Source organism: Perca flavescens, chromosome 16 (assembly GCF_004354835.1).
Source record: "Perca flavescens isolate YP-PL-M2 chromosome 16, PFLA_1.0, whole genome shotgun sequence".
In the NCBI taxonomy this organism is placed as follows: Eukaryota; Metazoa; Chordata; class Actinopteri; order Perciformes; family Percidae; genus Perca; species Perca flavescens.
The window spans coordinates 25,896,994-25,915,469 of NC_041346.1; the positions used below are offsets into that span (position 1 = coordinate 25,896,994).

An 18,476-nucleotide genomic window follows, 5' to 3' on the forward strand; every position below is an offset into this window, starting at 1 on the left:
GGTGTTCCAGGAGGTTTTTTTAAATGTCCAGGGATGTAGCATTTCTATATCCCTGGATTTGACTACTATCACAGTGCATATGTTACCGCTTTCCACGTTTGTGTTAACCTCAGATAACATCATCATTAAAAAAAATAATCTTCCGGATCCTCATGCACTTACAATTGTACTGTTGTGTTCAAAACACGATTAATCTACAATATGTTCTTTAAAGCATGTAGGAATTCTTAGGCCAGAACAACACTTGAACTGTGGCTAATATTGAAAATGAATGATTGATGGACTAGTCCAGAGAAGAGGGTGATTGTCTGTTGCATCTGATGAGTTAATGGTTGAGTAGAGCGTTCTTTCATATTAGAGGAATGTTGTTACTGATGAGCACACAAGCAAGCCTGTGCCCTGTGTCAAAGAAACTGCAGATGATTCTTTGAATTGCAGGATGTGGAATTAGAAACAGGAAATCATCAAGTAGAGAGAAATGTTGCACTAATGAAGACTAATTCTCAACAATGTGAATTACTCTTTGTGAGTGAGGATGAGTGGAAACTACCGAGTGATAGAAACAAGCGTTTAAAGTTGGAATCATTTTAGAAGATCCTATCTAAAGCTATAACATTACTATTATTCATGCATATGTTCGATATGCAAAGACTATACAAGAATTCCAGTGTTGTGGAGTTGTTTCAATGAAGCATGCAGTGGAGGAAGAAGTATTCAGATCCTTTACTTGAGTAAAAGTACTAATACCACACTGTGAAAATACTCCACTACAAGTAAAAGACCTGCATCCAAAACCTTACTTAAGTAAATGTATGAATCAGCAAAATGTACTTAAAGTATGAAAAGTAAAAGTACTCATTGTGCAGTAAAATTTTCATTTTTCCATGGTCATTGTTTTACAATTATATCTGATGTTTTTGGACAGTGTAGTTTAATCTACAGCAATGCATCATATTCTATAAGATCATCATATGGTTGTAGCGTTGCTGTCCTGTGAGAACAACGTATCTCTAAAAAGTCAACTTTTTACGGTGTCAGAAAAACAGCCCTGTCTTCAGCTTTGTGATGATGCATTTTCCAGCTGATCCAAGAGGCTTTTTAAATACTTTATTTGTCTTAAGAAGTATGGGAATTTTCTCAACACATAAAGGAACACTTCATCTTTCACTTTATCACAAACATTCAACACATTTGGAGATACGGGTTTTTCACTGGACAGGAAGGAGATGAAAAAAGTACCTAAACTAAAGCTGTCAGACAAATGTAGTCCTATAGAGTAAAAAGTACAATATTTTCCTCTGACGTGTAGTGGAGTAGAAGTATAAAGTTGCATAAAAGTGAAATACTTAAGTAAGTAAAGTAACTCATCGCTCCTTAATATCTAAATAACACATATTTAATGCATGCTGATGCGAAATATGCCATTATAAATAGGTAATTACTAGTTACTATACATATTTCTGCCCACTAGGTTGAGATGAGATGCTTAAGTCTGCCTTTATGTTAATTCCAAGATGGTATAGAGAGTGTTTTCATCACATTCCTTTCATCGAATAATCGGCACTTCTATATAAATGTATAATGAAACATGGAACAAGCAAATGAGCCAATGCAGCGGAAAGGTGACAGAGTTTATGGAGTATTCATGTGGCGATGGGGAACCAAAGCATAAGGAGGAAGTATCTTTTTTTCGTTCTTGGTTTTGTTTAAATATGCGTTGGTGGGTGATGCATTTCACAAGTTCATCTTATGTTAGTGAGCATTATGGGGTTACCCATGTGAAAATTCTCAGCTTGCTCACAAAAGTAAAAAAATCAGTGAATAGAGAGAGGGGATAAAGAGCTGGGAGCCGGAGAGCTCTACACACTAAAGTTAGCCATTATTAAAGCCTTGAAAACACTGCATAGATTAATGGTTTAAGGGGCCCAATCCACGCAGAATGAATTCTTTAAAAGTAGGTCCCACTGTTATAACATGAAAGGAACCCTCTGGCATGTACCTGGAGCTTTAATTCAGCATCTGAGAGCACATAATGTACACCCCTTAACGCCCCAAAGCAAAACCATTTTGACAGGTTTAGATTTCTTTTTTTTTTTTTGCACTAGATTTTCTTCTTTACATGTTACAAGTTCTCAAAGAACTTGTGGAGAAATGAATATATACTGACATAATCTTTCTGCATGCTTATACAGTACATATGAAGGAGTATTGCTCATATAAAATTTCTGTTTGTATTCATGTAACCCTGTGATGTTTACATATTCACATAATTTATCTCTGTGCTGGATTTTAAATACATTTGCAATATTCTGCATTGCTGACCTATTTCAGACTGTTTTGGAACGCTGTAGCACAGTAGGTGGTCTGAAAGCACTTCACACTTTAGCTAATTAACATGATAAAAGCCGAGGACGTCTGACAGTATGTTGGACCTCAAGTACGGTTCATTGAAATGTATGTCAACTAATAGTACTTTTCTAGTTAATTATTCAAGTAACGTACTAAAACAGTTTAAGAAAAGTTATTAAAAAAGAAAATTATTAGGATTTCTACAATCAACTTAAAGCAATACTTTGACATTTTGGGAAATTCCCTTACCGGTATTCACTTTTTGTCAAGAGTTAGATGGGAGGAACAATACTACTCTCACATATCTGTCTGCTAAATGTGAAGTTACAGTCAGCACTGGTTAGCGTAGCATAGCTTAGCATAGAGACTGGTAACAGAGGGAAACAACTACCCTGGCTCTCTCCAAAGGTATCCACCTAGTAGCACATCTAAAGCTCAATAATTAACACAGTATTTAAAGCTCAATAATTAACACAGTATTTCTCATTTGTTTTTACTGTTATGTTATATTTTGTTGTTGAATCTGAACAAAGGCTGGTTGTTCCCCCTTTGATTCTAGTCTTTATGCTAGGATAAGCTAACTGGCTGCTGTCTGTATCGATATTCTTATACAACTCTCAGCAAGAAGGGGAATATTTAATTTTCCAAAATGTCAAATTATTCCTTTAAGCTCAGTTTTTTATTCCGATAAATCAGTGAATAAAGCTGCTCCTTAGAACAGGACCCTGGATTTCCAATCATGATCAGATGGCAAGCCCCCCCAAAAAAGCCATCTTAAATTCAAGCAACAGTAGAATGTAAGCTTTCAAATTGCAGGTTTACTGTGAGTAGAAACTGAATCCTCCAGAATCCTTGCTTGTGCAGTTACAGTATAAAGTGGGCTTATAAGTCCACATTTCCTCTCACTTGTGCTAAAAAGTACAAAAGGAAACCTGACCACAGAATATTCTTAGCATAAACAAATCCAATGTCCAATTACCCAGTATTCAGTCCAGCAAGAGAGCAGTAGCCTACATCACGGATGGATACTGGTTTAGTTTGCATTAAAAGCTTCTTAGCTTTGCATGATATATGCAAAAATGTTTTGAGTAAGAATATAATATAAACAATTGTTCAAACAGTTTTGATATGTGCTGGATGTGCTTATCCCATGAAAAAGAAATACAAAGTTACATCCAATTTAGGTTCAGGACTTCACCAAAACACAGGCGCTAAATTTAGACTTTCACTTGTTAAAGAAGATTACAAAAAAAACTTAATAAGCTTTCTGATTGAAGAACAACGACTTTATAACAACTCACCAAGTATTGACACAACTTGCCTGTTTGTGCAATATTCTAATGTACAAAAAAGGTTCATAGGTTGTTAATGTTTTATCTTACCCTGATAAGTCTGCTAGAAAATATAAACAAAGTCTAATCCAATAAATGTTCTGTGTGGGTAGAGTGAAAAATGCTAGCAGAGGTGTAGTTTTGGTATCTGCAGGGCAGCAGATGGGTCAGCAGAGCAAGGCTATTTAATCAGGGGGGTGAGGTGTAGTGATGGCAGAGTGGGGGATTATATAGTCTGGTGGTTCAAATATTAATTTCCATCATCCGCAGCAGTAATATAAATCCTGACTATAATATCCAGTTGATATCTACTGCACACAGATTGGTCTGGAATTGAAGAGGGAGAAAAAATTGATCTTCTATCCATGCCAACACATAAGTGGAGTAATGTTAGAAGAAATGCAGTTAACTGTGAGGTTACTGTGGTACATGAAAATTGCAACATCTGTGTTTTTTTTTTAAATTTCATTTAAGTTTGCCATGGCAGCAGTTTGAAGTTCCTAGTTACTATTGATTTCAACACCACCTATTATACTGTTTTCTATACTCCTTCCTCTTTTCTCAGTGGTGATGGCCACTGTGCCTATCTGACTGCAAAACATCCAAAGAGGCCGGTCCTTGTACAAAGCTGCTTATAGCCTCTTTTAGCACAGCCGGGACTGTAGTGTTTAAATTGATAGGGGATTTTTGCCAGCAGTCAGGCCTCTTTCCCGACCATAATTAGGCCACCCACATTCACAGTCATGCGCCTCATGGTGACTCTGTAAGATTATGGGACCTTCCAACTTTGAGGACATGTAATGATTTATAAAAAGAAACAAAACAAGTGAAAACTAATAACTGAATAAATAACCTCAAACATGCAACGTGCTTTCCTGGGTGTTGCAGAAAACTCATTTTTATGTTTAATTTCCTGCTGTATTCTATTATGGATATGATGTTATTTCACACATAATTTAATATACCAGTTATAGTTTATATCATTTGTAGAGTTAATTGCATTAGAAAGCAAAGACATGAGGAGTGGGCTATTCAACAGTTGTTTCTGTTCTTCAGATATCCTCTGGAGTGCTTGTTTAAGGCATCACACATAGTGTAAAGTAATATCTTTACATCGCATTACTTTAAGATACTGGAAAAATAATCCGCTTCAAGTATGAGGACAGATGCTAATGTAAAAACCAATAGGACTACATTGTTACTGTAACATTGCGTGCAGAAAGTCATGTAATTTCCATAGGTATTTCATCTTGCGTGCAGTACAGTCACGGGGGAGTGTCCGCATTAGTGAGAATGCGATTGGTTCGATTGAATGACGTCAATGATTGACAGAGAGACGGGCCAATGACCGACCGTGCTTTGTCTTGCCCCTTGTTGGCCGCAGAGGCGACGTTCAAGGGAGGAGCATTTTGTTCTGGATAGGGGATCCGTGCCGTTATGTCGAAAAGCTGTGGGTTCTAACAGTTTGTACTACTTGTTAAACCGGATTTAAACGCAAGTTGAGGATTTTGGTTTACAACCGTACTGGTAAAGGAACTGTTGAGGATTGCGTTTTATTGATAGTACCCCACAACTGTGAAGTTAAACGAAGGGGAAGCGTGGGACTCGTTGGAATCGCCTGTGGATTCATGCAGACTCGGTATGTATGGACTTCAGTCCAAGCTCGCTAACTTAGCTAGCACTTGTTAACGTTAAAACAGTACTAATTTAAGAAGCTATGCTAACTGTTTAGGTCGCTACGTTTCCCTGACATTGTGGAGGAAGGTCTGGCAATGCGAGACTAACGTTATCCTGACAGTAACAGTTAGGTTAAACTTAAGTAACTTTTTTCTTTTTTAGCTTTGCGTTACTTGCTAATGTTTTTTGTTTTGTTCTAAAACCAACTTTACCATCTGTTGTTTGCTTGTGTTTATAAAAGGCAACGCACATTGACAAATTTTGGTTAACTTTTATCGTAATTAATAACTTCTAGCAGATCGCTAATAAACTAGCCGATAATGTTAGCAAGCTAGCTACTTACTAAGTTAACTGTCAACCTTCCTGCTCCCTCAACATTTTATTCCAATAACGTTAACGTTTAGGGCTGGGTATTGTTCAACACTTTCAGTACCGAGTTAATTCGATACTGAACTTCGACCTGAACGATACTTTTTTTTTTTTTTTTTTTTTTTTTGATTGAAATTTTATAAAACCCATTTTAGCAAAAAATAATTTACAACATTAGCCTACACAGTATGGGACACATATTCTTTTTCAGCTCTACACACACACACACACACAAAACGTAGCAAAACAGTGTTGCCTTGAACAACCTGCTGTGTGTGCAAGCACACTCCCTTTTTATTACCACAGTTCTACAATCACTTTGCTGCTGATTGGGTAACATCTCTGACACACCCACCAAAACAAGAAAACATACCTCAAAGCTCGTTTGACACCAGGGACCTGGGCCCGGTTCCGAGTGACCCTTGACCCAAACATCTAGTTTGTTTCATTAGTATTAACACTGCATACTGTACTGGGGCATGGTTGGTCGATCCATGTCCAAGTCCACCTGAAAAGGTGGTCTTGAGTACAGTTTATGCAGTTTGCATTGGGTGTGAAAACCAACTGTACCAAAACGCGGAAGTAAACTACTATTTGACACGAATGTTTTAGTGCTGGTGATTTTCCTTTGACGCTGGCTAAAACCTCTTTGGGGGGAGCGCCAAAAACTGCTTTCCAAATCTGCAGGTTTGCTGCCGTTGTGAATTTAAGCTGTCACAAATAATGCTAATGTTAGCAATCGCATGTTGGCTAAACAGCACCGAGGTCAAAAACAGCTATCACTAATTGAGTGGTTGTTTTGACCACTGTTAACATCACTGGGCTAACGCATAAATATGTTCACCAGTGTTAGCTGTATAGATAGATGACTAATCTAATGCTAATTTATCCAGGTAGCACACTCCGGTCTGTTTGCCTCACTCCCGCGCCACTAAAAGACTTCAGTTGGGATGAGAGCTAACAGCCCCAGGACATATAGTTAACGTTAGCCCCCAGCCAGCTATCAGACAGTCACTATCATTATAGCAATCCAAACCTGGCCAGCACTTAACTCCAGCGCCGGGTGCTTATGACGCTAATGGCAGTTTAATGAACTGTCGGGAAACAGACCATATCAGACCCAATCAGAACAGCGGCCATCCGTAATGATAAGTCTCCGTTAGCGTTACCGGTGTTCATGCCGAAAATATCCTCCCTGTCGAAATTCTTCCCCCTTCGCATTTAGCTGTCTTTACAGTTAGCTAAATTAACCCAACAAAAGGGGAGTTCGGGGGCGCCCGGATAGCTCAGTTGGTAGAGCGGGCGCCCATATATAGAGGTTTACTCCTCAACGCAACGGGCCCGGGTTCGACTCCGACTGCGGCCCTTTGCTTCATGTCATTCCTCATCTCTCTTCCCTTTCATTTCTTCAGCTGTCCGGTCAATAAAGGCCTAAAAATGCTCGGAATGTTCGGAACCAAAATAACTAGTTTAGATTACAACAAAAGTAAAGGGGTGATAAGTCCGGGCAGCTGGGGGATCTGCTGCTGCTGCACAACATCGGCCATCGGACGTCCTCGCCAGACCGGAGATTCCGCCAGCCATCCCCACCCACACCCGTCTCTCGGCGTCGTTGAGTAATGTTACAACAAACCCCTTTCGCCCCGGTGTTGAAAACATCCAAAAGGTGACATTGACGAGTGAAATAAATTGTGATATTGTGGTTTTAGCTGCTGGCTAATGTTAGCTTGCTAGCTCACTAGCTAACTGGTCAGCTACCAAATCAAATCAAGAAAAACGTAATTATGTTGGGGAAACTGCAGCTATTTTATTAGAATGACATGACTAAACGTAACATGAATAAACTTGAATGGGTAAACTCGTCCGTGAACAGAGGTATTCTAATCGGCGATAATGTTTAACAATTAAAACTACAACTCCCAAAATTCCGAGGAACTTCACAACGTCATGATTGAGAGATCCCTAGCGGGGGAAATTTACATATTATACGTTTTAAAATGATGAAAAACAAAATATTTAATTAAAGGACTTAATGTTACAGTTCATTAAAAACAGTGCTTAAATACTATAAAAAAGATCTTTGTATGCTGGAGTTATTTCAAGTATTAAGTAGGCTGAGTATTCTCGCTATAAATATAAATTCTGCCCATACAATAAAAAAATCCACAATGGTTTTTCGGCAGCTCTATCATTCAGCATTTTGTGTATGATCATATTTGTAATTTTTTAGAGATTTGTAGAGTGCGAGTTATGCTGTAATTGTCCTATGCAGTGTGTTGTGAATGGCCTCTGCTCTCGTCTTACAGGTCTGGATATCATTCTCAAGATCGTAGCTGCAGACCATTTACTGATGGGTACATAATGTGAGGGAACACACCAGGAGAACTGTAAATTATTCGGAAAACAGAGAAATTGTGAAAGAATGAAGACAAGCTAGAAAGTGTTGTCTCCAAAGGACGGCAGACGTTTACCCATACAGCTATTTGAAGTAGCAAATGTGTACCTGGACTAAACACGTACTCAGAGAAACCTGAACACTTTGCTGGTTGAATCTCCAAAAGAACACCTTGACACAAAGTGATCAAAATGAATGCTGAAGGATATCAGTACAGGGCTCTTTACGACTACAAGAAGGAGAGGGAGGAGGACATTAATCTGCACGTGGGGGATATACTGTTGGTAAGCAAAGGAGCTCTGATGGCTCTTGGGTACACTGATGGGCTGGAACAGAGGCCAGATGAGATTGGCTGGCTGCCAGGCTTCAATGAAACCACTCAGGAAAAAGGGGACTTCCCTGGGACATATGTTGAGTACATCGGAAAGAAGTGGATCTCTCCCCCAACACCCAAGCCTAGGCCCCTCCGACCCTTACCTGTAGCTCCAGGTGTCTTCATGGCGGAGACGGACTCAGACTCAGAGCAAGGTGAGTTTAACACCACTCCACAGCCACAAATGAATAACTAGTAGAGCATCGGAGAGACGCGAGGAGAGAAAACACGAGGAAATGTGCTTTTAGAGGGATGAGATGTTCTTTCCTCCTGAAACGTCAGCTGTATGGGCGGAGTTAGCAACAGCCTCCAGCTGCACGGCTTCCAGGAAGGCTGCTCCCGTGTATCCTCGCTCACCGCTCCTCAGAGATCCCTCCTCGATCCTTACTCCTCACTTGCTCCAGGATATGTCAAAGACCAGACAAGTGTGTCGTAGGGCTTTGAGCAATTATGTTGTGTAGTAGTCGATAAGTAACCAATTTTTCCCCCAACAGTTTTTACCCATCCAAACACTCCGGTAACTACTTTGAAACGTGCAGTAGTGCGCTACAACAGTGCTAAGGTGTTAATGTCGGGGTTGTCGGTGTACTCAACTGCTGAAAACTTGATCCATACACAACTTCCTCAAGTAATGGTTTTTAGCAAAAGGTATAGTTTGACATGTTTACATATTGTGATGAATTCTTCATTTTCTTCTCTGCCGTCCGTGAAACCTACAGGATGTGAACTCCATAACGATGATTTCGTATTGATTTGTCACGTTTCAGCTTTCAGTTTGTCAATTTATTGGTTAAGCAAAACACTTAGTTCTTGACATTAGTGATAATTTAGAGGTTTTTCTAGAGATTTCAGCCACATATTGTGGCCTTGATCAATGAAGTATTCTCAGTTGTCATGGAGAGTTTTTATCACGTGACTTAAGTATGGAATTTTGGTCATGTGATAAAGATGTGTCACTGGCGTCCAGTCGTCCACTGACTCTCTGTCGATGATTCATTAATTATTGAATGAAAACAGCTCACACATTTGGATTCCGGTTAATAAAGTGTGAGAAAGATGCTGATTTTGCAGAACAGTTACAGTCTTTGCCAACAAGGGGCTCTGCCCTGAGCTGTACAGCTGCACTGGATGTGAACCAAGCTCAGTCCTAGAGGACAATGCTGGCGTTTATCCAGGCTATATTACACCAGATATCCAGTGGATATCGTCTGTGTTTCTCCACAAAGACACATTTTAAGGGAATATATTCCCTTATCAGTGTTGTTGAGAAAGATGATTGGATCACTTACTGGTAATTAAGGCAAATTGCTCTGAAAGCCTGGGGGAACAGTTAAGCTTGCTCCATCAAGACTGGAAAAAATTGCCTTCCCACATCCTCAAAATTGAATGTCATCAACATCTTTGTTTACTTGTTTAAGTTTGTTGGCTGGTCATCAACATCTTTTTTTTTTTCTTCACTTTAACAGAACTAATTTAACATTTCAGGAGCACAGGACTTCAGCTCAAAAACATAACTGCTCCTAAACCTGCAGTGCCTAATTTTTACATACCTATTTACATGATTTAAACAATAAACAGTGTGTAAATAAAACACCTTTCTGATAGGGCTGGGCGATATATCGATATAAAAAATATATCGATATATTTTTAAATGAGATATGGAATTAGACCATATCGCATATATCGATATAGTTCAAATGTGATCCTTGCTCCCATAGATATATACACAGATGTCGCCTTGAAGTTCTAAACATACGTCAAAACCGCCGCCATCTTGGAACAGGGGTCCGAAGCATTCAGATCAACGCTAAAGATGCCGGACTTTTGTACTGCTTAATTATGTTCGATAGAGGAAATGAAAAGAACAAACCGCAATGAATAACATTTAACAGGTGACAATGTGTTTTATGATTATGTATGCCGCCTTCGACCAGCAATCTGAGCTCCGGCGGCAGCGGGAGGCGGAGAGCTCCGTGGCCGGCCGCAGCGTCTCTTCCCCGGGAAAACACAGCTTTGCCTCGCTGCTGCGCGGTCCCCGCTGATCCAAATCGGACCAGCCAAAGACAGAGTGGTGATCGGTAGGATCTTACACGTAGTCCAGGACGACCTGTATGTCGATATCGGCGGAAAGTTCCACTAAGTTTGCGGCGGCAGGCGGACGGAGAGAAGCTACAGCGGGGCAGCAGAGACCGTCTGCAGCTGCAGGATCTGGAGCTCAGTGCCCGTTAAAATTACATGTAACGCATAAATACATACAGAAATAAATAGTGGAGGAATGAGCCTGGACATTTCAGTCTGTTTTAAACTTCACCTTGAAGCAGAAACTCTTAGTTCAGAAGGGTGAAGTTTCCGTTTGACTCAGATCTGTGAACCGATCATAATAAATATTCTTTGTATTAACACATTAATTAGTTTCTTTGTTTTGTAGTCGATAGTTCATCTTTTAGTTTACTTAAGTGGAAGCAGTATCAAGTGGAAGAATGGGACTATAAACCTAGGCTTACAGGCATGAGGCATTACATTTTGAACAAAGTAGATTATATTAATATCAAAAGCTTAATTGACCTTTGGAACGAATCACAAATATGGAGCTTTGATTTCAAAAAAGGTACTCCTGTTATACAGTATTTAGGTTTACATTTTATTGTTATTTGAACAGCTGAGCATTTAATCATGAACCAGGTGAAGAAACCAGTTTATTATTTATTTGATTTTGCAACTGTTTCTATGAAACTACATGTGACATGTCATATTTGATTTTGGCTTTGACTGAACATTTGCTCTCACTTTGCGGAAAAAATATCGGGATATATATCGTATATCGATATTCAGCCAAAATATATCGGGATATGACTTTTGGTCCATATCGCCCAGCCCTACTTTCTGATGTATCTGGGCGAGCAGTGTACCGTATTTTCCGCACTATAAGGCGCACTTAAACGCCTTTAATTTTCTCAAAAAACGACAGCGCGCCTTATATATGGCTCAACCTCTCAAGGATCACTGTCACGTTGACGGGACACTGTGTATACAGCCATGCGACGCACAAATTGAAAGCTTAGCCTCTAATGATTAATTTAAGCCCACATACAAAGTATAAGATGATTTATAGCTGTACACAACTGTTACAAAGTAACAGAAAATAAAACAATTCAGCCGTAGGCTAATCTGCGCAGGTGTCGAAAGTGCATCCATACCTGTTTTCGTTGTCCTTTCAGCAACAAAGTGGTATTTTGCCCAAAACTTGATTTTCATAAATCCACAAGAGTCCAAGGAAATGTAATATCCAAGCTTTATATTCCAAAACGATCTGTTCGCCTCACAATGTTAAAGTTTCTGGCTGAATCACAACGCAAAAACGCAAAACAGTTCCCGCACTTGTTATCGCCGCTAGCTTCTCTGTCCAGCTTGCTACATGATCGATGTGGGCTGCATCGTATTCCCTAGCTTCTAAGCTTTCGATTGGTAGTTCATATTAGCCGATCGTTCAGGTTTGCCTCTGATATGGCCAATGGAAGCGGACAAGCCGATGACAACATGGCAGGGACCACGTTGAGACGATCGACATTTTCTCGGACCACTTAGATTTAAATGCTATAAGACCCATCTATCTTTTTAGCCAATAAGCAGACAATTCGATTGATATGCAATATGGGCATGACATTCATTAACATTAACAACGTTACCATGGGAGTGAACGGAGTTGTCAGAACACTTAATAAAGTTTGACTTTATCTGACTCTTTTGTTGACATTCCCTTTAGCACAGCTCCATATAGTGGATGTATAACGTAACCCCAGTCAAACGTTTGACTGCAGTATCTTCTATTCTATGCGCCTTATAATCCGGTGCGCCCTATATATGAAAAAAGTTCTAAAATAGGCCATTCATTGAAGGTGCGCCTTATAATCCGGTGCGCCTTATAGTGCGGAAAATACGGTAAACCCATTAAAGTGCTTTAATTTAATTAAGTGTTTTACGTGGCATCTAGAAGCAATAACCATATTGGTTAAAGTTTGTAGTTGTATATAACTTTATGCAAGTGACATGAAGTAATTCATTCAAGTTCTGTGAATTTCAAGATGGTTGCGTACAAAAATTACCCTTTCGAAATCGTAATCAGTTATACTGCTGAGGCCACAACTATGAGCAGCAATTAAAACTTGCATCTTTTTTAAGACACTGCAGCTTGCACCAATGTGTGCTTAAGGCTTTCTGCTCACTTAAAGAGCATCTGTAGCTGCCAGGTTTCTAGATTCTGCCCTTTGTGGTACGATTGTGAAATTCTTTGCTGTGGTTTGCAGGATGAGCGAGGAGCTGTATGAAGGGGGCATGTGTTGAATGGCCGTGTTGTGGTTGAGTGGCAGCACTGAGCCTGGAGCGAGTGTGAATGTAGCACCGGGAGAAGAAAAGTCTCTGTGTCCTGGGCTATGGGAGACACAGAGAAAGGGGGGAGAGAGAAGGGGCCCTGAGGTTGTGGTTGAGGGAGAGAGAGAGAGCCCCTGTGCTTGCTAAAGGGTCTGTGCAAAGAATAGTTTGCCAAGGGATCAGGGCTGAAGAGGGGCTGCAGGCTTGTGGTGCAAGGGGGAGGCATGGGGAAGGACTCAGGTTGTGCATGCTCAAGGGTGCTTTGAAGAGGGGCTCTGCCATGGAGGCAGGGCTCTTTTTGCTCCCAGAGTGTTTGTGATTTATTGCCCGCCACTAGGGGATCTCACTCCCTTCCTCCTCCTCCTTTTTTTTTTTTTTTAATGTTTTGATAGTTCCTACAGTCAGCTCTAGTAGGGGGAATAGAGGTGAAGAATGGAGGGGCCTCTCCTCTCTGAGCCACAGGGGTTTACATGAGTGCAGCAGATGTGGAGAGGGTGAGGGAGAAAGAAAAGAGGACCAGGCTGGGAAACTATTCCGCCTCATTCCAGCTCTCAACCTTTTTTTTTTAAACATTAAAGTGTTGCTCCTATTCTGGGCCCCTCAGTTGAGAGAATATATACGTGTTAATGCCCGCCAAGAGGAAGGAACTCGGAGATAGAAACACATAGAACGAGCCCCTCTTATAGCACCAATTTGCTTCTTTGATTGCATACAGAAATGCACGATAGATTTTAACCTTGTTTTAAAGTAACAAAGGCAGAAATACAAAAATGGAAAGTGATGCTTTTTCAAATTTCTAAAAAATTTATAGTTGAAGTTCAGTCACCATGTGGGATATTTAGATTGCTAAACGATGGCTCTACATGGTTAAATCTTCACTGTTTTTGTTGATCTTCCAACAGCCAAGTCTGAGTGAACGTTCTTCCAAATGTTTGAGATAAAAGTGTGAATAACTGGTTTTTACTCTACAAGCTACCACAAGGTTCAGCCTTACATGCTCAGTCTTGTTAAAGAAAATATTTGATGCTATCAGGCTTCATCTTCTCTTCTCCGTCTGAGGCTTATCCTCCTTTTTTTGTTCTCATCATTGGAAAAAAACAAACATTTTAAAGATTCCTGGTAAATATGAATGTAGAACATTTCAAAAGCAGATTCCTTACTTTTTGCAAAATACAATTTTATGATCATATATTTGTCCAATAGACTTACTATATGGAACACTTGGGTTGATCTAGTGGTTGGACATTTTAGAAAGGGCTACTGGACGGAAGAGAACAAAAGGAGAAAGTTGCAGGGAGAGTACTCTGCATAGCTGGATATTGAGATAATGTAGTTCTCCTTCTCTGGGCCTCTCTTGTACTCAGGCTGACATGTGCTGTATTGAACACTCTTTCTGTCAGTACTGTTGATCTTTCTTGGCTAAGAATTCACTTCTTTCTAAATGTGGGCTTGTGGCAACTTAAGTTTTAGATTGGTATACATTTTGCTTTTTTCCCCCAGAAAGGGCCGTCACATATCACTAAATCCATCCAAAGCAGTTGAAAGAATTAACACAGCAGCACAGAAGTTTATTTTTTATAATTTGCTTGTATTTGCTCAGATTTTCCTCTTTGGGGCTAATGGCAGCTGGGGCCAGGAATGTGTTGGCGCACAGACTGCATGGTAGACTGATTTGTAGCTTTGTGATGAATCAGTATTGTGCTAAGTGCTGATTGCAGTAACTTGGTTCACAATGCAAGTGGACAATAAATGGTTTGCACACTGAATAGGACCCCAGCGATTGCTGTTTTACTGTGTTAACCGTGTACAAGTTGTGGCGTGAGGCTAATTTGACTAATTTAGGTTTATTTGACTTTTTGAATTAGTTTATTATAATTTCCAGGTTTAGATACCGTGGTGAACAATGTTTATCACATTTTTGTTGCTTGTAATGTTGCCGCCGTTAGTCGGGGATGAGGAGAGCAGGGCTTAAAGTAATCTGGCGTGGGGACGGATTTCCGCCGTATGACTATTTATAAAAAATAAATAAGGTTTAACCAATCATCATAGTTCCATCTACCAGTGGTATGAGGCCTAACGAGTTCTACCCAATCAGAGGCAAAGTAGGGCGGGTCTTTGCCAAGAAAAGTGAGTGTGCTGTGGTAACTGTGGTAACCCCGCAACGCGGCTAAACATGGAAGTTTATCAAATCTGGCAAAGATACAGCTTCAGTTGAGAAAAGAGTTAAAAACAAATGGCGCTGGGCTTGAATAGAGGAAAAGGGTGGAGATGGGAAGCAGTTCAGCACTCCATTTCCAAGTTGGTGGCACAAATTGAGGGAGCGGGCTGCTTGCTTCTGCGGCGTATGTTCTAGGAAGATAAAGTACAGCAGCAGTGGTAAGAAAGTAGCCTGGTCCTACCAGACTCTGGTCCATTTCATGTGTCCAGAGAGTCTGGCCACTCTTCATTGACAAGTGTTAACTTCCTTTAAGGCGGGTACTCTGTTGAAGTGTAAAACTATTGGATCTGCCCAGAGCCACTCTGGATCTGCCAGAACCAATCGCTATCGTTTGGACGTGACGTCGGCTTAGCATCGCTAGCGTTCACCTTAGCCAACTTGTTCACCACTAACGGAGCAAGCTGGAAGATCTAACTTTTCCCGAACCCCATGGGGAGGAGGACCACGACATCATGGCCACCAACACAACTGTGGAAAGATTGTTCTTGCTCGGGCTTTAACTTCTGGATATTTGGCGACGTTGCCACAACGGACCGAATGGCTTCACCATCTTTCTCCGCCGCCATTACGGAACTCACCGAAGGTAACCTCAATGTCATCGTTCTCAGCCACTCCCTCTGTTCGCTGATTGGACTGGTAAAGATTTGACCCGGAAAAAACCAAAGAATATACCGCAAACCCAGACAGTATACTGAAGGAAAATGAAAATTTAACGGAAGTACGTAGGAGGGCGGAGCCCGCCTAGTAAGAAAGTGCTTGCTCGTCATGACATAGATGGTAGTCACAAAGCTTTGATCTGTGCTCTCTGTCATACGAGTAACGTTATGTTACCGTCAATGGCTACCGCAGCCACTGTGCCTTTAATGATCGTGTTTTTGATTAAAAATAATTGTGCACATTCATGGCGGAACACAATTTGTCTTTCACAATGGCCCAGCCACTCTTCGAATAGTGTTAAAATAAACTGCCGTTACATAGCTGTATGTTGCATACTGCAATCAAAAGTAGCAAGGTGCCTTGAGGGTTTGTTAAAAGAATTTTGAAATCCATATATGTGGATTTTGTTCTTGTTTGCAGTCCAATTTGTTGCTGAACCTGACTTATAGTTGGTCATTAAAAGAGAGTCGTTAATATACAGTGATGCAAGGATCCCATAAATGTCGTGGCAGATATTTCAAATCGAACAATAGACTTTATTATCAAAGTCTAATTGAGTAACCGTTGATCAGATATTTTATTTGGAAATAGGCCTGAATCGCGAGTTGAATTGATATCCCGATTCTCTGCCACAAGTTTTTTCTCACAAAATGTAATGTTTATTGCACACATGAACCATGACAAAACAAAACAAATTGGCAGTACCAAACAGATTTTTTTTTGGCACCTATAGCACATTGCGCATTCCCACAAGAAGTAAACATAGAGGCTTCAATGAAGAAAGAACATAAAGTAAATTCTGGCCATTTAAGTACAGTAGGCTACCAAATAATAAGTAGTGATAATATGACACATTGAACTAAATATGGCCCTGATACAGGCTCCATCTGAACCCCTTGAACATGTCTTAACATAATTAAAACATGTCAATGTCAAATGCTCTCAATAAATTAATTGTAGAAAAAAGAAAAGAAAAATGTAATAAATAAATTTTGCGAACGGGGTGAATCGAGATCGTGATTTATTGTGCTGGCCTATTTTGAAACACTTGGGATGTGGACATGCAAATTTAGTTTTTCATGAGGTTAAATTATTTGTATTGTAAATGAAGAGTAAGAGTCAAACAAAGTGGGAGCAACAATACTGAACTGAAACATTTTACACCTACTTAATTTCAAACTTTTTTACAATTTTTAAAGGCAGTGGTCTGGGGCTATTTGAGAATTGTTAAAAACAAAACCTTTTTTTATCGTGTAATGTAGGAAGGCCTTTGACTTTTTTGCCAGTCAAATTCACTTTAATAAATGCATATTGAAACATTATACTGTGCAATTCATCGACATCCCCACTTTCCAGCCCTAATAATGACAACACAGACTCATCCTTCTCTTTAGTTTTTTGTTGATTGACTAACCAGTTAATCAGCTAATTGTCACATCTCTAACTGAAATTCTACAAAACATGGTTTACGATGTCCAAATATAGATTTAGACCACCTTTTAACCTTAGCGCAACTGACCTACGCTAAGCTAGTTTGAGTGAGTATCTACGTTACGAAAAATAGTGACATATCCTCAACTGCGTTAAATAAACATATTTTGAAAAAAAAGTTGCTATTTCGTGATGTGACATAGAAAGGATAAGTAATGCAATTTCTTTTTTTTCTTTCTTATATTTTCCTCTTTTTTTTTTTCTTTCTCCAAACTGCGTTAGTGTATGAATCCAGTAAGACTTGAATAATGGTTTCATTACTCGATTTTGTGAAGAGACTGAAGTCTAAATTGGCAAATCTTCTTTACTAGAGTCAAAGCATGTCTGCTAGCAGGATTAAGAAAGAGAGAGACAGTTGCAATAAGACAAGAAGTGAGATTAGAAAGAAGCACATAGTCAAGGGCCCAGAATAGGTATTTCAAATATGTAATGAATATGAGAGAGACGAGGTGGACTAGCTTGTGTTGCTAGGTACTGTGTGTGTAAGCCTCGTGCTGTGGAGGTGTGGTGTTACATAATTCTTTGAACAAGATAGATAGTTCACTGAAGAGTCCTCTTGTGCCTCTCACTGTGCTGAGACTGCTACGCCAAGGAAAACAGCAGCTATAGCACACCCTTTCAGTGCAGAACTCGCATTGCAGTTACACTTTTTTTTTAAACTACTATCACTCTCTTCTGTTCCACAATCAGAAGTGCACGACCAAGATGTTAGAAACTTGAAAATGCTCACATATAAACCAATATTGTTTCTGCCTTTATTAGCAAGCTACAGAAATACTTTCAGTTATTGTCATTATCACGGATAAGTTTTGATTTTACACATCTTGAACTTCTCACATCAAATTCAATATCTTTATCTGTGCTGAAATGCTACTCACAGGGACATTTTGGACCCTGCAAAACCACATACTCTACTTTATAAATAAAACCAAAGTTTTATCATGTGGGTTTGGCATGGACATTTTTAAACAGTAAATGGAAGTATGTCATCATTGCATCAGAGAAACTATTAAAATGTTTAATGTAAAAAAAAAAATTGGTCAACCCGGAGATAGCAATACAGTGTGACTGATAATTTGCAGAAAAGGAAATATTTTTGGTGCTTTGACTGTTTGCATAGACTCGATGCTGCAAATTCAATATACTTGACATTGTGACAACATTTTCATTGAAATCAATCTGCATTGTGGCAAAAGTAAGGAAAATAACACTGCATGTATTAATTCTGAATGTGACACACGTCTGTCA

The 18,476-nt window shown here is 39.7% G+C and overlaps 1 protein-coding gene across 1 annotated transcript in view; it reads left to right on the forward strand.

Moving 5' to 3' along the window:
• The first annotated feature begins 5,080 nt into the window (after positions 1–5,080).
• The window catches only part of pik3r1 (phosphoinositide-3-kinase, regulatory subunit 1 (alpha)), a 28,004-nt gene continuing 14,608 nt past the window's right edge, over positions 5,081–18,476 (forward strand). Inside the window, exons 1-2 of the mRNA XM_028600816.1 lie at positions 5,081–5,319; positions 8,033–8,649. Coding sequence (XP_028456617.1) covers positions 8,313–8,649 — 337 coding nt within the window. The 5' untranslated portion in view covers positions 5,081–5,319; positions 8,033–8,312. The remainder of the gene's footprint in view (positions 5,320–8,032; positions 8,650–18,476) is intronic.